The following is a 21,523-nucleotide window of genomic DNA, read 5'->3' as shown; positions in this document are numbered from 1 at the left end:
GCAGTGAATTATTTGTGACTTTTTTTTAAATTCCAAATTTAGCCTAACCCACCTTGGAGTAGGACTGGGTTTCAAAAGCGTTGCTGGGCTTCAGTCTACGCTTCAGTAAGCTCCATGTTGACTCCTTCTAGAAAAGTCACATTATTCATTTATGCTTTCCTGCCATCTTGTGGCATCTATTGGCAATTCGAAACATTTTGGACGGGCCCTTAATTACTGGACTTGGCCATTTTTGGTAGAGAACAGCGAGGAACATCCTATTCCTCATTTTGAGCTGGATTTATTCCTAATAATAACATATAATATCTGACCTCAACAGGTTTGGTCCCGACAGACGACGTGTGAACAAGGCCCGCGCTCTGCTCAGCGTGATAGACCGGGTTCGCAAAGTTGTTCTGTAATTTATCGCCACTCACGTTAACAGTCACCTGTTTAGGAGACACACCAAAAAATTGGTAACATGAGGCATTAGAAGATGTGTGAGGTGTGCTGGTGTACCTGCGAGGCGTGAATGACAGCCGGGTCCGCCGCCATGGCGGCCGCGTTGGCATATAACGGATTCTCAAAGGTGACGGGATGCCTCGCCACTTCCACGGCAAAACGATCATCCTGTGGTGACATTGCGTTGCCTTTAGTTGACATGTTTTCCTGACGGAAAATGGAAATTAGAAGAACTCACCATCGGCATGGCGGTATCGATGAACGACACTCCGATGCGCGTGGGTCCGAGATCCACGTTGTCGCCCGAGCGGAAGGTCACTCCATTGCCCGTGTCGCTCGACTTTACCAGACTGCTGAGGCTAGCGAAAGCAGACTTTCATGACTTTGCTACTCTTTTGCAAAGTGTGCATTTGAACAGAACAGGAAAAAAAAAAAAAAGTTACCTGGGCAGTTTGGGCAGAGAGGGGAGGAAGGATCCGGTTCTTTTGTAGTTGAGGAAGACCCCGACTGCCAAGGCGCCGGTAATAATGATGATGATGGCTGCGAGAAGAACTGCCACAGCTTCAGATAGAAAAGGTGGATTATTGTACAATTTAACAGAAGTTTTTTTTTTTTTTTTTTAACAGAAAAATTCACTTCTTTTGTGTCCTCTTTTTGCCAGTGAACTATGTTGGAGTGAAAGAAGGAGCTTCTATCATATCAATGTCCGATTTTTTTTTCTTGACGCCGTCGTACCTGTTCCCGCTGGAGCGCTTCGTGACTTGCCCATTTCGCAGTAGCTGCCCAAATAACCGTAAGGACATCTTTGTAAAAGACAGGATAAGAAATTAGCGGGTGATCTTTTTTTGGACCGCTATGATACCCCGATTAACGATACTCACTTGCACTTGGGCAGACCCGCTTCATCCGTGTAACAAGTGCCACCATTCATGCATCTGCATGCAAGAGGCATCGCAACAGGCGCCTCAATGGCTACGAGGGAAGAAGCCGGGCAAAAAAATAAAATAAATCACGCAACAGAATCAAAACTACGAGGAGCAGCCGGACATGAGGACAAGCTTGAGCGAGGAGGCGCATGCAGTCAGGCTGCGGGCGTACCTGCATCGCATTCACCCGAGTCGAAATCCAGTGCTGAGGAACCTTGGGGGCAGGCACACGTGTAACCACCGGGCCGGAGGAGGCACAAGTGACTGCACACATTCTTGCAAGGGTTGGGCACTGATGACAAAGCAGAGTCACAAGTAATTTCAAGATAATAATAATAAAAAACTCACATTATACACTAAATAGTTCCGAATATTTACTGTGTTTGTGTGATGACGGACTGACCTGAGTGGTTGTGTCGGTGTTCCTGGTAAATGCGAACCTGAGTCAGCCATGGGTTGATGGTTAACATTTTGACTTTGTTTCCTTTTCCAAATTTATTCGTCCTCCACACTTCCCCTTTCTCCTTTGTTGTCCAGTAAACGTGGCCCTCAAATAGGTCCAGACTGTATGGATTCCCAATATCTACACCGTGGACACAATTCATCGATATGTCACATTGTGAGCAAAAGTACGGGATGGTCAAAGATGGTTCTGACCTCCCGATACGATGATCTTTCTGTCTGTGCCATCGGGTTTCATGGACCCGATGATGTTTTCTTTGGAATCACACCAGTAGATCCTGTGCGCATTCAGATAGTCCAGAGCCAGCCCGGTAGGCCAGCCTAAATCTTCACCGACCAGCACCTGCCTATTTTGACCATCCATCCACGCCGACTCGATTTTGGGTTTCCTACCCCAGTCGGTCCAGTACATTGTCCTGAGAAAGACCAAAGAGAACGTAGATTTAATTTTGTTGACACAATATCATTCAAGTAAAGCATCATTACCCGAGTGCTGGATTGACAACGATGGCAGCGGGCTGGTCCAGGTCAGTGTGGACCAACCACTTCCTATAACGCCCGTCCAGTTTGGCCACTTCAATGCGATTGGTGCCGGCGTCGGTCCAGTAAATGTGCCTGCAAACGGAAGTTGAATTGTGAACCGACTGGGCTATAATTAAAAAACAAAAAACAAACAAGACCGAGTGATTTACCCGCCGACCCAGTCGACAGCGATGCCGTCGGGATTAGCAACATATTTGAGGTTGAGGTCCACGTCTCTGACTGGGTTGTTGCCGTGATCGTTGAAGGTGGTCATATAGGCACGTTTGATGGAGCCGAACTCGGATCCTCGACCCACAACTGTCCAGTACACGATGCCTAAAACAAAACAGGCTAATTCATTGTGTTGCTCCAGACAAACAAAATGAAACATTTCCTAGGTGATGTCCTTACTTAATCCTTCTTTTTCTGGATCCCACAAGTAGTCCAGAGCTTGGATGTGCTCAGCATTGTCCACATAGTCGGAATACTGCTCCGATGAAAGATTGAAGCGTCGGATACGGACGTTATCCGGCAGGAGAAGCACTGGTGGGTTTCCTTTTATGACACAAAGGATACATGCAGCTCAACGCTAAAAAAAAAAAAAAAAATGGTGTGTCTGCGGAGATGTTTCGTACCTTGGGCGGCACACTGGGTCCCATGTGGTTCGCTAAAGGAGACAAAGCCCTCAGCGCAGAAACACTCGTAGCTTCCCTTTGTGTTCTTGCACTCTTGGGGGCAAATCCCGTACACCTCGCACTCGTCGATATCTTTTTTTCCCCCCCAATAAGACAAATTGAGCTTCCTATTAGTAAAAGTCGACTTTATGTTGAATCAAAGAAAAAAATACCTTCACAGGTGTGTCGTTCGTCGCTTCTGGCTCGGTAACCAGGCATGCAAGAGCACAAGAAGCCTCCGTCCGTCAAGTCGGTGCAGTTGTGTTCACACATTTGGGCACTGCAAGAATGAGTGCTTTGCTGGTCTGATAGGAGAACGAGAATCTGTTAATAATAATAAGGACAATACGACGAGCTGGGTCGTTAACGTACGGCAGCCGAGTTCATCCGACTGGTCCCCGCAGTCGTCGTAATCATCGCAGGCGTACTGAAGAGGAACGCATTGTCGATTACTGCATTTGTACTCCTCGTCAGCGCAGGGGCCGTGAGTGGGGCTTTGGCCTGGAGGAGAAGAAATAATCACAGTGGAGGATGAATAAAGAAGAGCGTAATGAAGGGAGAGATGCTTCAAAGTCAGCTCACAGTTTTCCCGTCTCTCGTCCGAGCCGTCGCCGCAGTCGTCCGCCGAGTTGCACAGCTCGTGGCTGTAGATGCAACGGTTGTTGTCGCAGCGGAAACGGAAGGGCGTCTCGCATTGGACCGTCACTGTGGGAACCCAGTTGACAATGACACCCCGGGACGTTTAGAAACAGATGGACTCTTTCTACTTACGGCAGAGGTGAAGCTCCTCGTCGGAATTGTCCCCGCAGTCGTCGTCTCCGTCGCACTTCCAGTGAGGTTGCACGCAGACATGGTTCTTGCACTCAAACAGGAAGTGGGGGCAGTAGGTGCCGTTTGGGAAGCGTGGTGCTACAAAGTCAGGAACACAACTCGATATGAGACTTGTACTGGAAATGAATCAAATTGCCAGAGACGTGTTTGTGATCCAAAGCGCTCACCGCATGACGACTCGTCCGTGTAATCCACGCAGTCGGCGTTGCCGTCGCATTTGAAGCGGTCGGCGATGCAATGGCCGCTCCCGCACTGGAAGTAGCCAGGGTGGCACGTCCGAAGCTCTGCGACATACATCATTTCATAAATCCAAATATAGATTGCATGGCATTAAATATAAAATATGCAAAGTGCTGGCCAGTGAATGTAAATCCATTGAATTGTTGTCAGCATTTGTTATTTTATGTACCGAGTCTCGATCAACAACCGTCTCCTATTCTCCCGGCGCTGTACGCATGGAAGCTTTCATTCTGTCTGAATAAAAGACGACAGGTGGTCCCGTCTGTCTCCTCCGCTCAAAAATGCCCGTTTTATTAGGTCTTGGCACGGTGGTCCGCGGATACTCGCAAACAGCCGAACGAACCCCCAGCCAAAACAAAGAGCCTCCACCCACCACAGTCTCTTTCATCCGAGTTGTCTTCACAGTCGTTGTCATGGTCACAGACCCAACGGTCGGGAATGCAGTGCAGATTGTTGCAGCGAAACTCGCTCTCGGTGCACGCGCGTGGTGCTGAGGAGGAGGGTAAACAGATATTTCACAAGTGAAAATCTTTATTTTCACAAATTCCATCATCTGATACACTTATCAGGAGTGAAGGAATACGTTAACACGCTTTCAAGGCCTCTGTTTAATTTGACTCCTTATAATGACCTCGAGAAAAAAACAACACGGCCTCTTTAAGTTCAGCGGTGAATCCCAGACGGGTTTCCTCCTTATTAAGTGGCACCTTCTCAGGCGTGATTTAATTCGGTGAAGGTTCAAAGGTGACAGACTCCCTCTCTCCTGAGGACAGACTGTTTCTCAAGCTGTCGATAAGCCCGCTTGACTCCTCTTACGGCAGCCAGCTGTCAGCATGAGTGTGAAGCGCCTTTGCGAAAATATCACCCCCGATAAAAAAAATAAAATAAAAAAACGTGATGAAGGAGTACCTAATGAATGATCTAGTAAGCATATCATCTCTCTTGCTCTCTTTCACATCAGTTCCAAAATGCGGCGGGGACTCACTACAGCTGCGCTCGTCAGAATTGTCCCCGCAGTCGTCATCGCCGTCACAGCGCCACCTTAGCGGGATGCAACGATGGTTGTCGCACTGAAAGTCTCCGCTGGCGTCGCAGGCCACCTCGTCTGAAAAGAGAAAAAGGCTTGAGAAAACTGTGTGTCAAACTAACTATTTTTAGGTTCACTACCCGTGTTACTTAATTTAAATTGGACAGATTGAGCAGTGAAACTCTACTCTCACTTTTCGAACACACACCGAGTTCTTAGCAAAGCTTTCATAACGTCAACGTCGGGGGTCCGGAGTAATGCTGAAAGTTTGAAATGAAAGGCATCGCGTTTCTTAATTAAACCGCACAGGAGGGAGTGGAGGAGCATGTCTGAGCCAGATGGGTGACCTGTATTCATGCCCGGTGCCTGCGCGTGTGCAGAGAAGTCAAGGAAGCGGAGGAGAGCCGGTGTGAGCCGTCTCCACCGCACGGTGCTAGCTGCGGAAGATAGAGCGAGTGCTGCCCTCCTCAACCTCCACCTGGCCCATCTGCTGCATTCTTACGGCAAGATTAGCGCCGATCTCCCCTCCTGCTCGGGCATGGCACTAATGGAGCGAGGGCCTCTGATAAGAGGCGGGAGTGTGTGTGTGTGTGTGGACTACAAAGCTGGGCGAGTGAACCCGTGAAATGCAAGGACGGAGCAAAAGCACACACGTACACGCAGACCTACGCTGGCCGACATCTCATACATCTAATTTCGACGAAGAGGAAGTGGTGATACTAATTGCGGCCCACCGTCGGAACTCACCGCAGCCCTGCTCGTCGCTGTTGTCTCTGCAGTCGTCGTGGCCGTTGCAGACAGACCAGAGCGGCACGCATCGGTAGTTGGTCTTGCAGTCAAACTCGGTGTGGTTGTCACAGCGGTACGCTGGCCCCACTTGCCGAGAAAAGGATTGGGTCATACTGGGGCAGTGTAGAAAGAAGAAAGGTCAAACCTCACTCACTGCACTCCTCCAGAGGCTCGTCGGAGTTGTCCCCGCAGTCATCGTCGGTGTCGCATTTCCACTTTGGCGGGATACAGCGTCCGTTGCGGCATTTGAACTGGCCGGGGCGGCACGTTCGAGTGGAACAATGGGAGGGGTCTTCGTCGGAGCGGTCGCCGCAGTCGTCCTCGCCGTCGCACTGCCACGACTCGGGGATACACTGCTTGTTTGCGCACTGCCACTGGTGAGGTTCGCACTGGTGTGTGGCTGGAAGGTGACGTCGGCGAGGTTTGAGTGACGTGTCGAAGATGGGAGAACATTTTGAAACGGAGCGCGACTAACCGCACAAGACGGCGTCTTCATCGGAGCCGTCGTGGCAGTCACGCTTGCCGTTGCATAACGAGTGCGGAGTGGTGCAGTTGGCGTCGTTGCACTGAAAGTGGCCCAGCCTGCAGTGGCGCGAGGGGCAGGTGGAAGGTTCGTCCGAGCCGTCCCTGCAGTCTTTCTGTCCGTCGCACTTCCACCAGATCGGAATACATCTGTCGATGACGCAACGTTTCAAGGCCTTGTTGGAGGCACGATTTTGCGGGATGATGAAAGATAGGCCACAAACCGTTCGTTGTTGGCGCATCTGTACTGGGTGCTGGTACACATGGGAAGGCATCTGGTCACTCCTCCGATTTGCATTGCCAGGAAGTGGTCGGGACACTCGCAGGTGTGTTCCCGCCCCCCGTGACGGATGAGGCACAGGTGAGTGCAACCTCCATTGTTCACCGCGCAGGGATTGTTTACTACCGGGGGAAGAAACAAGAGGAGGTCCCATCAATCTCACGCGGACAAATACAAGTTGGTCATCTAAACCTGCACTTAAATCTGAGTAAATAACAACATGAGGTGAGAGAAGTCACAGCTGAACTCACCGATGGGTTGCCTGTAAGGATGGCACACGTGAATATCAAACGGTCTGTGTGTGGTGTTGACCAGAACCTGGCGACCAGAGCCGTCATATTTGTTGCCTTTTTCCACCGTTCGTGTGTTCCAGTCCGTCCAGTAGACGGTGTCCTCGAACACGCTCAGGGCAAAGGGATGAGGCAAAACCCCGTTGTACACCGTGTGTCTGTGGTGGCCGTCCAAATCCGAATACCTGGGGAAAAAAATTGGATTGAAATTGCGAGGCTCAAAGTTTTCATCGGAAGCGAGAAGAGAAGATGGACTTACTCGATGTAGTTCAAATGTGCGTCGGACCAGTAGAGCTTGTCATTGGTGTAGTCTATGGTGAGCCCATTGGGCCACTCTATCTTTGTGGTGATGATGGCCACTTTGTTGGTTCCGTCCATTCCAACTCGGCCTATGAAGGCTTTGTCGCCCCAGTCGCTCCAGTAAACGTAACTAACCAGAGGAAAAATCCAAATCACAACTTGGCACAATCAACTGACATTTCTTCTACTCACCCTTGTTTGGGATGCAACACGATGGCTCGGGGGTTCTCAAAGCAGTAAGTGTTATTCGCATCGACGCAGTGCTCGGCCAGTTTCTTCACAAATCGACCGTCCAGTTCTGACACTAAAAGGCAATCCATGAAACTGTCCACCCAGTAGAGCTTCCTGGCGATCCAGTCGATGGCGAGGCCTTCGCCGTGCACAATTCCGTTGACCACCACTTCTCTGTTGCTGCCGTTGAAGGACATCCTTTCAATCACCCTGCGGCTCACGTCGATCCAATACAAGCGTTTGTCCACGCGGTCAAAATCCATGGCCACAACGCTGGTCAGGCCCTGCAGGATCAGCGAGTAAGCTCGCCCATCTGTGGACAGGTTCCTGAGGTAGTAGCGGTTGCTGAAGATGAGGTGAGGCGAGATTTTGCTGTTTTGGCGACACCTGTGCCCGTCCGGCTCTCGGAGGAAACCCGGGGCGCACTTGCAGACGTACGAGCCCACCGTGTTCTCGCACACTTGGCTGCACACGCTCGGCGTCTCCGCGCACTCGTTGACGTCGTCGCACGTCGTCCCGTCGGACATGAGGCGGTAGCCCGGGCGACACGTGCAGATGAAGCTGGTGGCTGTGTCTGAACAATTGTGGTCGCAGCGATGGATCGATGGATCCGTGCACTCGTTGATACCTGGAATAACACGAGCGCCGAAAAAGATCGAATATTATAGATATATAGTCACGTAGCGTGAGCCACAACACTTATCGAAATCTTCATCGCACTTACCGCATCCTTTCTCGTCACTGTTGTCGGAGCAGTTGTCGTCCCGGTTACACACCTGGCTCAAGGGGATACAGTGTCCGTTGTCGCATGTGAACTCTCCCGGGGGGCAAGTGGGCAGAGGGGCGTGGCACACGTGCTCCAGTTCGTCAGACTCGTCGCCGCAATCGTTGTCCCCGTCGCAGACAAAGTCGTGCGACACGCATCGGCCGTTCTGGCAGGTGAACTGGTGTTGCTGGCACGGCTGGTAGGCGCAGCCCTGTTCGTCGCTGCTGTCGCCGCAGTCGTTTCGCCTGTCGCACCTAATTTCGAATGGCGCAACGTGAGGAAGTCATCGTGGCAACTGCAAAAGAGGTGATTCGGCGTAACCTGTAGGAGCTACGTATGCAGAGGCCGTTGCTGCAGGTGAACTCGTTGACTCCGCAGGATCTCCGCGAACAATTCTGATGCTCGTCCAACGCGTCGGCGCAGTCGGCGTCTCCGTCGCATAGCCAGTCTTGAGGAATGCACTTGCGTTGAGGCGGTTGGTTGTTGGCGCAAGTGAACTCTGCGCCGGAGCAGGCGCGGTTGGCTGGATGCAATCAGAGAGAGCCGATTTAGGAAAAGCTTGAACGGCGATGACCCGAACATTCCTGAAGTGATAATGGTGATAAATAGGACGGTGCGTACCACAGTTGTGCCGCTGGTCTTCATCGCTCATGTCACCGCAGTCGTTGTCTCCATCACAAATCCAGGAGGTGGCGATGCATCTGCCATCATCGCACCGGAACTGATCGGCATTGCACGTCCTAGCTAATGTGGCTACAAAGACAAAATGTACACTCAATTGAAGATCGATATGTGTGTCCAGATATGATCGCTTCCATATTTTTCAGAAATTGATACTCTTGGTCCATCCTCACGTCTGATATTTCGACACATTTATTCACCAATTTAAAGTGTTGAAAATATCTTGAGAAGAAATTCCAACACTACCAAAATAGCCCTGGTAAGTCCACATTCCCATGCATGGCGAGCTATCCAAACAAAAGCCAAAGTGAAGCTGTGTAACCCCCACAGGACAAAAGGAGGTTTGGAGGGGGTGCGCCACAGAAGAATCCAACACACAATAGGAGGCCTGGCTGAGCACCTCGTCAACAAAGAGATACACCGCACACACCGCCGCATCACTCACCATTTCTTCGATGGGCGGACAGGCACAAACACACAAAAAAACTGGGGGAGGGGGGCGTGATGGTGGCGAGTTCAGACACACAAAGCCAGCAAAGGCCATTAGAGGCTTTTTGGGTAAATGAGTTGTGTGACACTCACTGCAGGAGAGGGGTTCATCAGAGCCGTTGGCACAATCGGCCCCTCCGTCACAGTACCAGTGGGCGGGGATGCAACGACCGCTGGAGCAACGGAACTCGCTCTGAGTACATGTGGATGTAGCTGGGGGGGGAATGTGAAAGGCATCGCTCGAATGGCGTCATGAATAAAATTGTCACGTGGGTGTTAAACTCACCACAGTGCGTCGGACTTTCGTCGCTCATATCTCCGCAGTCGTCGTCTCCGTCGCACAGGTACGAGCGCGGGATGCAGATGTTGGTCGACTGACACTTGGTGTGTTCCGGCTGGCATGTTCTCTCAGCTAAATAATCAGTTCATTCATTATGAATGAATGACACCAATACACAAATTGGCATTGGGCGGTCATTATAAAAATGGACTCACGACAATTTTGCTCATCTGAGGTGCCGTTGTCGTAGCAGTTATTGATGCCGTTGCAAACGTGCTCCTTGGAAATACAACGTCCGTTGTTGCAGGTGAACTCTGCGCTGGGGTCGCAGCGCCTGAACAGACAGCCCGCTTCGTCGCTGTTGTCGCCGCAGTCGTCGTAGTGGTCGCAGCGGTAGTGGTAAGGCACGCATCGCCCGTTGCCGCACGTGAACACGGTGGAGTCACATGTGTGGAAGGCTAACAAATGAAACGTGGGACCTGTCAGAGACCTTCTCCAACTTTTTACCGCACACGAATTTCTCATGTTACCTGACAAGGCTATGAATGATGACAGGAACTGAGGAACTGCATGCAAAGATGTAAGTGCTTGTGATTAGTATCGATTTGTTGCTAGGAGCCGGTTAAATGGATTTTAATGAATAAGTAAGCGTACACACCTACGTTGTTGAAATCAGTCTTGACTCCTAAGAAGCAATTATTTTTTGAGCAGAGAGACACACAGAGCTTGTTAGTAAAAAGAGGACTACTAGTGAGGTTAATCAATCGAACAAGGCAGAAAACCCCCCCAAAAATGTAAAGGTTCCCTACCACAGACTCTCTCCAGCTCGTCGCTACCATCTCCGCAATCATCGTCATTGTCACACTTCCACTGGGCACGAATGCAGCGACCGTTCAGACAAGTAAACTGACCCTGCTGGCACCGAGTCCTGTTATCGGGGATGCAGTGCTTATTGTCAGCCAGGTACCAGTGACCCTCTAATGGACAGTGACACTCAGCTCCATCGGGCCCTAAGAGGATCACATTTTATTGATTTTTTTTTTTTTTCCGGATTTAACGTCATGCCCGTAAAGACAATAATAAGAAAGTTCATACCCGGTGTGCAGATATGGCTACAGCCTCCGTTAAACTGCTCGCAAGGACTGACACACTGCTGTTGCTTCCCGCTGGCCAAAACATGGATGTCCATGGGCCGAGACGGAAGGTTCTGAATCATTACCGTCTGGTCGGAGCCGTCGTGTTTGTTGGCCCGGTAGATGCTACGTGTGTTCCAATCGGTCCAGTAAATGAATTGGTCAAACATCGCCAAGGCGAACGGGTAGATGGCCGTGCTGACGATGACCTCGCGATTTGATCCGGTCAGAGAAGATCGCTCGATTTTCTGTCTGATGGCGGAGCAAAAAGAACAACGGCAGTGAGGACGACCGACTTGGGATACGGAAATGGATTTTGTCTGATCTTACAAGCTGGCGTCAGCCCAATACAGCCTTTCCTCTTCATAGTCTAAGCTCAGTCCATTGGGCCACACCAGACTGCTGTTGATGATCTCCTTTCGGAAATTCCCACCTAAGGTAGCACGCTCGATCTTGGCATGGGTTCCCCAGTCCGTCCAATACATGTATCTGTCCAACAAGACAGGATGCATATGATAAAAATTCAAAACTTCAAAATGCAAAAAAAAGCCTTACCCTCGGCAGGGGTCCAACATGATGGCCCTCGGCCTGGACACGTGTGCGATAATCGTCCTCTGAGATCCATTCACAGACATTGAGCTGATGCTTTGGTTAGCATAGTCGCTGTAGTAAATCCGTCTATTTATCCAGTCGTAGGCGATGCCATCAGGAGCCCCGAGATCTGTCGCAACATATGAACCACAATTACATTCGACATTACATGTCTAAAAAAAAAAGGAAGACTGTTGCCTACCTGAAGCCACCACCACTGGAGCTGAAGTGGGAGAAGACAAACTGATGTAGCTGATCTTGCTAGCTCCTGCGCCCGAACTCTGTGTGAAGTAGACCCTTCGGTCGGTGAGGTCAAAATCCAGCGCCACCGAAGTGCGTGGCACATTGACCACTGGGAAGGGCACGGCGTGGTCTTGTGGATCGAGACGTAGGCTGCGCACCGTGCTCTCCGTGGTGTAGATGAGATAATCATCTTTTGACACCACACAGCTTTCATCATCGCCCGCGAGATTCCCAAAAGCACAAGCGCATTTCCTGGATGCGTTGCCAAAGTCGGCGGTTGGCAAGGCAAAGCAAAAGTGGGCGCAGCCTCCGTTTGCCTCGACACAGGGGTTATTGTGAAGCTCTTGGGGTGTGGACGGCTGCATGCGCCGGTCAAAAATAGTAACATCTCTCAGCATGTTTATGTTGTCTCTTAAGACAGCAGGTTGCTCGGCGCTGCCCGGTTCCTTGCTTGCTTGGAAAACCTTCTTGAGGTTTCTGTCCACCCAAATGATACTCCCTTGAAACACGGTGATCCCGTAAGGAGTTGGGTAGCGACTGCCGTAGCGCACAACCTCCGTCTCCCCCCCTTGGGGGCTGACTCGGGCGATCATATCCAGAGAGTCATCAACCCAGTAGACGTATCCAGTTTCTTGGTCCAGAGCGAGACCTCGCGGTGTGACGATTCCCGATGATACTAAAATCGTGCGGTTGCTTGCATCCAAAAGCGCTCGCTCGATTTTGGGGTTCTGGCCATAGTCGGCCCAGAATAAGTATCTATTCCGAGGGTCCACCACGATGTGGCGCGGCATGTCCGTCTGGGTTTTTAACAGTACCCTTCGGAATGTAGTGTCGAGGCGAAGAACTTCGACGTATGTCTCCGTCAGGAAGGCGTTGGTGAAATAAAGGTTTCCTGGGTAACAAGGTAGAAATCCGCCACACAATTAAATTTGCATCAGGTCAAGCTTCTGGTGGGAGTGACGCAAAGAATAAAACAGCATACCTGCGGCCCAGTCCACAGCTATTCCTCGTATACCATTGCGTCCAATGCCACTGCTCACGACGCTGTGTAATCCCGAGCCATCTGTCTTGATTCTTCTGACCCCGTTTTGTGCTGTAACCGTGCTGCTGAAGTCACACCAGTAGATGTAACCGGATGCCATGTGCACGTCCACGTGTAAAGCATTGCGGCCTGAAAGAACAAAATGAATTCATTACAAGCCATGACTACAATGGCTTTCCTTTTTGGAAATCATCAGTTTGAATTTTCGGGGCACAATGACTGACCTCGCCCTGCCACTGGCACCATAGCTTCAGCATGATCCGCCCCTTGGAGACTGAAGCCTTTGATAGCGGACAGCGTGGAGATGACAACGTAAGACTCGTAAGGGGCGCAGGTCGCGTTGTCGGCGTTGAGTTTAAAACCCGTGGCGCAGGCGCACGTGAAAAGTCCCCGCGGCCGAGGCAAGCACAGATGCTCGCACGCATTCGTGTTGTTGGTACAGCCGTTGGTTGTGCCTGCAGAAGCTGAAAATGTCAAGAACAACAATCAGTAATTTACTAGCGACATTGAGATGCTGTGTACTCACAGTCTCGGAAATGAACTTTCAGAACTCTGAGTCCAGACACATTATCCCGTAGCACGACCCGGTTGGCGCCTGTTGTTTTGTCTACTCGCTCGATGACTTCGAAGTCACGGTCGGTGAAGTAAAGGAAGTTCTGATAGACGGCCACACCGCAGGGGTGAGCCAGACCTGACACCACGGTGACACGATTGGTCCCATCTGGATCTCCACGTTCAATCTGCGGACAGTCACTATTAGTGGTTGTGATGAGCAAAACGTGTAGTTTGAGTGAAGACCGACCATGCCGCTGCTTGTGACAGCCCAGTATAGCTTGTTCTCTTGAATGTCCACAGTGAGGAACTCAATGTGCTCCAGGTTATTGGTGAACAGAATGACAGGGTTCAAACCATCCATGTCTGCAGATGCCACCTTGGCGGGGATGCCGCTCTCCGTCCCTTGGTCGGTCCAGAATAGTTTGCTTAAAAAAAATAGAAAGGATGAAGATCATAGGCTCGGTGTACGTGGGGACGGCTTGTTGTTAGAAAGAGCTTACCCACGTGCTGGATCCACAGCAATGCCAACAGGACTACCAGCACCATTTGGCGAGCCGTTATTTGTGATGAGAGTTTTTCTGTACTGGAACTCCCCTCTCAGCTTCAGAACCTGCCAGAGCAATTGGTTTTATGAATTTTTTTTTTTGGTCCCCAATTGCTCAAGATAATGAAACAAAGTCAAGTTTGCCTTAATTGTCTCACCTCAATCGACTGTGTTGAAGGATTGGTGTAGTAGAGGTTTTCTGTGATCCAGTCCAGGGCCAGGCCCACAGGAGATCCTAAAAGAGCTGCGGGGGCAAACTCTGTCCTGTTGGTACCGTCTGACTTGACTCTGTGGATCTCACCCTGAAAAGCCAGATAAGGATTTATGATGATGATGTCACTGGGCATGTTTAGCAAAGACAGAAGAACAAGTAGGTGACTGGGCATGGAATTTATGGACCGGAACTCACGGGGTGCTCGACCCAGTAAAGGCTCTGTTCACGGTCATCAAAGTCTACGTCATAGCCATTCTGAAGCCCAGCCACGGGTACCATTGCGCCATTGCTCATGTCGTTTGGATTCAAGGAAATGCCGTAAATGATGCTGTCTCTCACCACCACCAAGAAAGGATCCTCAACTACAAAAGAAAAATTAAAAATAAGCACAATAGAAATACATTCTTTCCAGAACACGGTTTCCTAAAACTTATCATCCACTGATGAGTGAAAGTATGCTCCAGATTCGTATTTGCTTAGTCAGCACAGATTAGAATCAATCAATTGTTAAGGAGCAATTTCATTCTTGGATAATCGTTGGTCTCTGGAGAGATCGTGTTGGCTTTCATCCGATGAAACCTGAGATGAGCTAAGCTGTCGACACAAGGAAACTCCTTGGACTGAAAGCTCCTTGTCTCAAAATAGCCAAGTATGGAACCTCTTAATACAGTTAGGTATTGGTTGAAGACAGACACTATACATACTTTTGGTACACGTGACTTGGTCGGCTGCCAGGGTCCACCCTGAGGGGCACGCACACGAGTAGAACCGTGGTCCAATGGCCGACAGCAAGCAAATATGAGTGCAGGAGTTCTGGGAGCAGTAATTGCTACCTATAAGTGAATACACAACACAACAATAAATGTGAGCGTAAATGCAACGTTTTACTTTTCTCTAAAATGATTTCATGAGGGAAAGTGCAGCGTTACTTCTCAAGCCAAGTGAGTAAAATGGGTCGGCCATACCTGGCGGCTGCCGGGCCGGGTGGACTGCCACAAGACCCATGGGCTGAGGAAGGTTGAACAGCATCACTGTCTGGTTCTCCCCATGCCACTTATGGGCTCGCATCACGCGATTGATGTATCTGTCGGTCCAATACACAAAATCCTCAAAAATGGTAATTGCGTGGGGATGTTGAAGAACCTTTTTTTTTTTTTAAATAGAGAGTTGCAAAGACAGAAAAAGAAAACAAGTGTTAAAAACATTTAACCCAAAAGAATGTTTTATGATTGATCTTCTGATTCTTTTAAAATAATCAGTAAAAAGTGATGACCTAATATTTTTGCCAATGTCTGATATGTCACCAAAGTCATGGACTCACCAGGTCACTGGCCAGGACTTGTTTTCTATTCTTGCCATTATAATCGCAGTAGTCTATGAAATCCAAATAGGCGTCAGCAAAGTACAACATATTGTTGGGATAATCGATGGTAAGACCGTTGGGCCAGTACAGTTTGTTGCTTATGATAACGGTTCTGAGTTTGCCATCCATGCTGGCCCTCTCAATGCGAGGGTTCCTCCCCCAGTCCGTCCAAAACATCAGGTGAGCACTGCAAAAGAACAATTTTAAGAAACGCAGCACAGCGCTAGCGTGGGTTCTGGTTCTGACCTGTCTCTTGGGTCCAGCACCAGGCCTCTGGGGTTGGTGATGTTCTCGCTGACCAACACGGTCCGGTGACTACCATCTAATCTGGAAACCTCAATTGTCTCCAGAACGTAGTCACTCCAGTAGAGGTTCCTGCCCACCCAATCCACAACAAGGCTCTCTGTCACAGTCACCCCACTGTCAAATATCTGTCGACACACATCTTTAATTTTAAGCCAACGTGTTTGAAGACAAGTCATGGACTCAAATCGATTAAAAACTCACCACGGTTCGATCGCTGCCGTTTTTATGAGCGCTCCAGATCCTGTCCTGGCTTGTGTCGGACCAGTACACTCGCTCATTGACCGAGTCGAAGTCAAGGGCCACGATGTTGCGTCCGTCCCGGATCAGCGAGTGCACCACGTTGGGCCGAGCGGTGATGTCATCTTGCACGATGTGATTTCGACTGGCTACCAACAAGAAAGCTTGACGGGAATCTGTTAACAAACGTCATATACTCATACTCGTGCTAATAGAAGCGCTTGTTAGCTTGCGCGTGTGCACTCAACCCCGGTAAATAGACTCTTCTCAAATGTCCGCCCTCGGGGAATGCACTTTTGTACAAATAATGAGAGCTATTATGTTACAATTCCTTTCAGCGGGTTATCTATGTGCAAGAGGCACGCTCCCCATAAACAGTCCTTTGTTGACGATAACGCGCTAATTACACTAGTGATGAACACTGACTGACATATACGTTATTTATCTTATCCAAAGGAATCCGAGCGGCGAGGGAGGGCAGACAAGAAATTGAGCTCATTCCTTCAAACTTTTACTTTAAAATAGTGGAGAATAAACAGCAGGTTGTTACCTGAAGCCTTGCAGGTTCGCTGGTCCTCTTCGAGAGTGTAACCATCGTGGCAGTGGCAGCGGAAAGAGCCTCTTTCGTTAAAGCAATGTTGGCTGCATAGTCCGGGAGGATGACATTCGTCGAGATCATCACAGGTTTTGGAGTCATTCGTTAGTTGATAGCCCGCGGGACACGTGCACTGGGCCCCAAAGGGCCCTTGGATGCAGCCGTGGGTGCATCCGGCATTGTTGTCAGAGCAGCTCTCCTGATCTAAGTAGCATGAATGAAACACAAATCTAATCAGATAGAAATTCTGTTGTGTACGTGCATCAGTGACGAATATCATGCATGAAATTGAGTTCTATTTCAACACAAACAAAGTCACAGACACATAACTTTATTTCCCAATTTCTTCTTTCGTTTGACTCAAATAAATCCAGTTTAGGGGACAAATAAGAATCTTGATCATTACCTACGATTAGTGCAAGATATTGGCAAAAACAAATAAAGTAATAACTCCCAAAGTGTTAATTTTTATTCAAGTGTGTGACTTTGTCTGGCCTGGGCAAAGCGCGACAAGCGCTATGAACGAATCAGTTCTGTTTCGACTAAATGATTGAGTTTTTGTTCCTACCTGGCAAAGGCTCGTCTGAAAGTTGTGAGGAAAGCGAGAAAGGAAAATCACAAATCATTTTCAGGTTATCGCAAGTCAAATCACACACATGCATGATTTGAACACAACGCAAAAGACAGACGTATTGCCAAATGATACCTCGGCTAAGTTTCAAGAGACTTACTGCAGAGCGGAGACTCGTCTGCACCGTTAGGGCAGTCGGGAGAGTTGTCGCAAACCGCCGTGACGTTGATGCACATGCTGTAGCCGGGGCACTGCCACTGCCAGCTCGGGCAACGGAAAGGCGGGGCGGGGCAGTCGCGCTCGTCGCTCATGTCCCTGCAGTCGTTGTCGCCGTCGCACAGCCAGCTGCGCAGCACGCAGTTGCCGTTGTCACAGCGGAAGAGCAAGGACGGGCAGGTGCGAGGCGGGCAGGCGTGGTGTTCGTCGCTGCCGTCCTCGCAATCCGAGTGACCGTCGCACTCCCACGTGGACGGGACGCAACTGCCGTCTGACTGGCACTGGAACTCGCTTTCGTGATGGCACATCCCGGGAGGCCTTGTCGCTGTGATACAAAATACACCACTGGTTTATTATTGTGCTTTTAAGATAGAATTTTTATTTAGCTCTTTACTAGCACTACTTACATTGTACAACAACATTTTTATTTTTTTTTTCATTTACTTACGACAGCTTTGCTCATCTGAGCGATCGGTGCAATCAAAGACTCCGTCGCATCGGTAGAAGGAATTGACGCACTGGTGACCGCTGGAGCACTTGAACTCGTTCACAGTACAGTTGTAGACTGCAAAATCCAGTTGAGCATGGTAAAGCTCGGCTCATATTTGTTATATACGTTGTTGTGTAACGGCGGAAATGAGTTCAACAAACAAAGCGAGTGCTTGTTTGGTTTTTACGGAGGCTGGAGGCAAGTGTGGAAAGTAGGTAAATGTCCAGTTTGGTGTTTCGATGAATGGCAGACAACTACTCACTGCATCCTTGCTCATCTGCCCCGTCCACGCAATCCCGATCGCCATCGCAGACGTAACTGGGCGCTATGCAGCGATGGTCTGGACACTGAAACTGGTCTGAATGGCATGTGCTACTCTGATCTGTGAACAAACATTGACCTTAATCTGACAGCAACATTACGAACCGGCAAATGAAAGCGTGAACTCACGGCAGTCTGCTTCATCCGAACCGTCGCCGCAGTCGTTGTCGGTGTCACAGCGCCAGGTGAGCGGGACGCAGCGGCGGTTGGCGCAGGTGAACTGATTGGCCGCGCAGGTTCCGGCCACACGCGTCGGGCAATCGGACTCGTCGCTGCCATCCAGACAGTCGTTGTGGCCGTCGCAGCGCCACGTGGCCGCCACGCATCGCCGGTTGGCGCAGGTGAACGCGGAAGGGGAGCACGTGATGTCTAAAAAGAAACAAAGATCATTGTGCGGGAGTGAAAGGAGCAACGTGAAAAAACGTTTTGCTGTTGAAAGTAAAACTTTACTGTTGACGCCACAGTGGGCCTCGTCGCTGTTGTCGTGGCAGTCGTCGACGCCGTCGCATCGGTAGTTCTTTGGGACGCATTTGTCGTTGTCGCAGGAGAAGGAGTTGGCGCCGCACTGCAGCGTTGGGGGCTCGCTGGAAGGGTCCTCCACACACGTCTGCTGGTTGGGGGACAACTTCATGCCGTACGGACAGCCGCACACCCGGTGGGAGTCTGGAGCCGGGAAGCAAAAGTGGCTACAGTCCCCATTTGGATTTGCCGGCCGGTTGCACGGGTTAGAACCTGCAATGGGCGAAGGGGAGAAACAGCTCGTGAAGAGGCGGAGCCAATACGACTGGAGGGCTCAAGAAACACACTGACCTATCTGAGAGTTGGAGTTGAAAGATTTGACATGCATGATGTGGCTGATCCCTCTTCGGATAACCACCATCTCTCCACCGTCGGTCTTGCGGACGCGGACGATTCTACCCAGGCGCCAGTCGGTGAAATACGCATAACCTAGAGAGGAGCAATCAACTCAAATAGAATTACCAATGCTGTCCGACTATTTCACATGAAATGTTTCATAAGTACCTTCAAAGATGGTGAGGCCAAAGGGATGGGACATTTGACTGACGCGGTCCAGAGCAAGCCTGTTATGTCCATCAAAATTGCTGTGCTCAATTTTGTCAAAGAAGGCATCGACCCAATACAAACGCATAGCGCTGTGTGGAGAGGAAATATCGGGTATGAGAGCAAAATAAATTCAGCTTTCCAACAATTGGAATAGCCTTATTACAGGGCTCACCTCCAGTCAATAGCGAGACCGTTAGGCCAGCCAAGAGTAGTGTTTACAATAGACAGGGCATGTGACCCATCGCCCCAAGCTCTCATAATCTTTGCTGGCCGGTACCAGTCGGTCCAAAAAATATATCTGCAAAAAGCCACATAAACAAGTAGATGTAATAAGGTATTTAGCCTGGTTAGCAACAACAGTCAAATGAATATAATACACTGCAATTCCATTTTTATTTTTTTTTAATATAATGGTGTGTAGTGTAAGCCCAGTGCCTGGTATTACCACTACAATACCGCCCTTCATGCTACGCTAATCTCTTCATGTGGATGCAGAGGCCTTATGACTTCGAGGCTATTGGAAATAACAGCTTGTGCTGGATAAGAATTTCCCTGCGGATTAATTTTAGGACATTGTGTAAATCGGTATTTGACGTGTGAAATGTCATGGATGTGTTTCAGATTGTATGTAACGTGATACTATTGAGTTACCCGACAAGAGGATGGACTACGATTGCCCTGGGGTTGTTCAGGTTCTGTATGATAGCCCGTCTGGATTTATCGGTGACCTTCATGACAGATATGCTCCTGTATCGCGGGTCAGTCCAGTAGAGATTTTTAGAAATCCAGTCGTAAGCCAGGTCCTCCACGCTGTCCACTCTGTTGGCAGCCAGAACCTCCCTGCCTGCGCGGATCAAAGAAGTTCGACGACTCTTTAACACAGACATGAAAGCTGAGCTACATTTGAATAAATACGCTGTCAGTTTGCATTTTCTTCAAGTGGACCGGAAAGGAAAGTCGAGGGCTGTTCCAAAAACAACACGTCTAATCGGGGGCAGTGGAGCATTTTCTTTTTTTTTTTTTTTTTGGTGGATTTTCATATTTCTCCGACGACAGTAGTAAGTAACGACAGCAGTGCCATGAGTTCAAACATCAATTCATTCCTTGACCACATTTAAAACAGTCTCTGGGCAATAAATTTGTTTCGGACAGATTCTGAAACCGTGTGGTGGAAACATTGGCAAACGCTCACCAGTCCCATCCACTTTCTGTTTGTAGATCATATCTTTAGCCGTGTCTGAGAAGAAGATAGCGTCATCCTCGGCACTAAAGTCCACGCCGACAAAGTAGGATGGTAATCCGGTGATGGGAAGGATGATATCTTCCTGAGAGGAGAGATTGAACGGTATCCCTCGCACGGCCATCTGACTGGTGAAAAGCAGAAACTGCCTCACGGCTGGAGTCAGGAAATCAGAAAGCACGCCATATTAGAGGATTAGCGAGGTCAATGTCGTTGACGCACATCATTAAACGGGACACGTTTCCTCTTACCCAGACATTTCTTGCCATCGGTGTGTAAGTCGAAGCCTATGCGACACTTGCATCGGTAGCCTAAGCCTCCGTTGTCGCTCCTGTGACTCAAAACGCAGATTTGATCACACCCGCCGTTGTTTGTACTGCAAGGATTTGCCACTAACGAAAAAAACAATAAAAATTAGAACGTGAATGAGTGAAAATCCTTGAAAATGTACACTCACCGTTTGGCTGTTTGAGACGATGTATGACAGCCACTCCATGTGGCGTCTGGGATGTGGCGTAGACCACCTGAGGGCTTGTGTCTGCGAACTTGTTGGCTCTAATGACTGCCATTTTTGTCCAGTCGGTAAAATACACGTATTGCTCAAATAGGCTGATCCCAAACGGGTGCGGTACCACAGCACCTCCGTGGACGACAGTTTTTCTATTCAGAATATTGCAGATATTGATTTCTATGAATACCAATATGAAGACCGATACAATAAATGAAATGTCATCTTTACCGATGAAGACCATCGTAGGTTGCCGTTTCGATGTAGTCATAGCGACTGTCGACCCAGTAAATGCGCTTGGCCTCGATGTCTAGCGTGATGCCAGCTGGCCAGCCGAGTTTACTCTTGATGATCCCGTAACGGTTGCTTCCATCCATGTAGGCTCGTTCAAGACCAGGTTGTCCGTTGAGAGCTTCCCAATCAGAGAAGAACATATAGCTGTGGAAGAGGACATCGGAATTTATTATTTATTTATTAAGTCTCAAAGGCTCATTTAAAATGAGCAATATACTAGTCGCCACCTGGTTCTGCCTCCCTT

The 21,523-nt window shown here is 49.4% G+C and overlaps 1 protein-coding gene across 5 annotated transcripts in view; it reads right to left on the bottom strand.

Annotated features, from left to right (window-relative positions):
- Window positions 1-21,523, bottom strand: part of lrp2a (low density lipoprotein receptor-related protein 2a) — a 30,112-nt gene that overhangs the window by 575 nt on the left and 8,014 nt on the right. The window contains exons 13-79 of one of the 5 annotated variants that reach the window (XM_085921148.1): window positions 21,217-21,423; window positions 20,935-21,137; window positions 20,729-20,869; window positions 20,430-20,633; window positions 19,889-20,081; window positions 19,410-19,535; window positions 19,196-19,326; window positions 18,983-19,120; window positions 18,623-18,904; window positions 18,302-18,541; window positions 18,114-18,233; window positions 17,810-17,926; window positions 17,306-17,686; window positions 16,530-16,778; window positions 15,944-16,155; window positions 15,683-15,867; window positions 15,395-15,623; window positions 15,039-15,216; window positions 14,778-14,906; window positions 14,269-14,435; window positions 14,018-14,161; window positions 13,816-13,925; window positions 13,563-13,740; window positions 13,287-13,500; window positions 12,985-13,224; window positions 12,701-12,889; window positions 11,678-12,610; window positions 11,440-11,605; window positions 11,215-11,373; window positions 10,847-11,136; window positions 10,561-10,761; window positions 10,410-10,436; window positions 10,282-10,317; window positions 9,967-10,209; window positions 9,758-9,883; window positions 9,565-9,684; window positions 8,923-9,054; window positions 8,623-8,824; window positions 8,260-8,555; window positions 7,497-8,163; window positions 7,264-7,434; window positions 6,966-7,189; window positions 6,659-6,836; window positions 6,388-6,584; window positions 6,067-6,312; window positions 5,871-5,999; window positions 5,082-5,201; window positions 4,470-4,586; window positions 4,024-4,140; window positions 3,797-3,934; window positions 3,608-3,730; window positions 3,398-3,526; window positions 3,199-3,330; window positions 2,987-3,118; window positions 2,763-2,906; window positions 2,522-2,687; window positions 2,316-2,444; window positions 2,025-2,245; window positions 1,771-1,950; window positions 1,540-1,659; window positions 1,323-1,413; window positions 1,177-1,244; window positions 885-1,002; window positions 680-800; window positions 499-609; window positions 312-428; window positions 53-127 (exon numbers count right to left, since the gene is read on the bottom strand). In XM_085921148.1, coding sequence (XP_085777274.1) covers window positions 53-127; window positions 312-428; window positions 499-609; window positions 680-800; window positions 885-1,002; window positions 1,177-1,244; window positions 1,323-1,413; window positions 1,540-1,659; window positions 1,771-1,950; window positions 2,025-2,245; window positions 2,316-2,444; window positions 2,522-2,687; window positions 2,763-2,906; window positions 2,987-3,118; window positions 3,199-3,330; window positions 3,398-3,526; window positions 3,608-3,730; window positions 3,797-3,934; window positions 4,024-4,140; window positions 4,470-4,586; window positions 5,082-5,201; window positions 5,871-5,999; window positions 6,067-6,312; window positions 6,388-6,584; window positions 6,659-6,836; window positions 6,966-7,189; window positions 7,264-7,434; window positions 7,497-8,163; window positions 8,260-8,555; window positions 8,623-8,824; window positions 8,923-9,054; window positions 9,565-9,684; window positions 9,758-9,883; window positions 9,967-10,209; window positions 10,282-10,317; window positions 10,410-10,436; window positions 10,561-10,761; window positions 10,847-11,136; window positions 11,215-11,373; window positions 11,440-11,605; window positions 11,678-12,610; window positions 12,701-12,889; window positions 12,985-13,224; window positions 13,287-13,500; window positions 13,563-13,740; window positions 13,816-13,925; window positions 14,018-14,161; window positions 14,269-14,435; window positions 14,778-14,906; window positions 15,039-15,216; window positions 15,395-15,623; window positions 15,683-15,867; window positions 15,944-16,155; window positions 16,530-16,778; window positions 17,306-17,686; window positions 17,810-17,926; window positions 18,114-18,233; window positions 18,302-18,541; window positions 18,623-18,904; window positions 18,983-19,120; window positions 19,196-19,326; window positions 19,410-19,535; window positions 19,889-20,081; window positions 20,430-20,633; window positions 20,729-20,869; window positions 20,935-21,137; window positions 21,217-21,423 — 12,319 coding nt within the window. The remainder of the gene's footprint in view (window positions 1-52; window positions 128-311; window positions 429-498; window positions 610-679; window positions 801-884; window positions 1,003-1,176; window positions 1,245-1,322; window positions 1,414-1,539; window positions 1,660-1,770; window positions 1,951-2,024; window positions 2,246-2,315; window positions 2,445-2,521; window positions 2,688-2,762; window positions 2,907-2,986; window positions 3,119-3,198; window positions 3,331-3,397; window positions 3,527-3,607; window positions 3,731-3,796; window positions 3,935-4,023; window positions 4,141-4,469; window positions 4,587-5,081; window positions 5,202-5,870; window positions 6,000-6,066; window positions 6,313-6,387; window positions 6,585-6,658; window positions 6,837-6,965; window positions 7,190-7,263; window positions 7,435-7,496; window positions 8,164-8,259; window positions 8,556-8,622; window positions 8,825-8,922; window positions 9,055-9,564; window positions 9,685-9,757; window positions 9,884-9,966; window positions 10,210-10,281; window positions 10,318-10,409; window positions 10,437-10,560; window positions 10,762-10,846; window positions 11,137-11,214; window positions 11,374-11,439; window positions 11,606-11,677; window positions 12,611-12,700; window positions 12,890-12,984; window positions 13,225-13,286; window positions 13,501-13,562; window positions 13,741-13,815; window positions 13,926-14,017; window positions 14,162-14,268; window positions 14,436-14,777; window positions 14,907-15,038; window positions 15,217-15,394; window positions 15,624-15,682; window positions 15,868-15,943; window positions 16,156-16,529; window positions 16,779-17,305; window positions 17,687-17,809; window positions 17,927-18,113; window positions 18,234-18,301; window positions 18,542-18,622; window positions 18,905-18,982; window positions 19,121-19,195; window positions 19,327-19,409; window positions 19,536-19,888; window positions 20,082-20,429; window positions 20,634-20,728; window positions 20,870-20,934; window positions 21,138-21,216; window positions 21,424-21,523) is intronic. The other 4 variants (XM_085921149.1, XM_085921150.1, XM_085921151.1 and 1 more) reach the window with 4 other exon arrangements.

The sequence above is a fragment of the Syngnathus leptorhynchus genome, chromosome 9 (assembly GCF_054491065.1).
Source record: "Syngnathus leptorhynchus isolate UIUO chromosome 9, UIUO_Slep, whole genome shotgun sequence".
Taxonomy (NCBI): domain Eukaryota; kingdom Metazoa; phylum Chordata; class Actinopteri; order Syngnathiformes; family Syngnathidae; genus Syngnathus; species Syngnathus leptorhynchus.
Note: the sequence above shows the minus strand (reverse complement) of the source record. Positions and strands in the feature narration are given on the sequence as shown.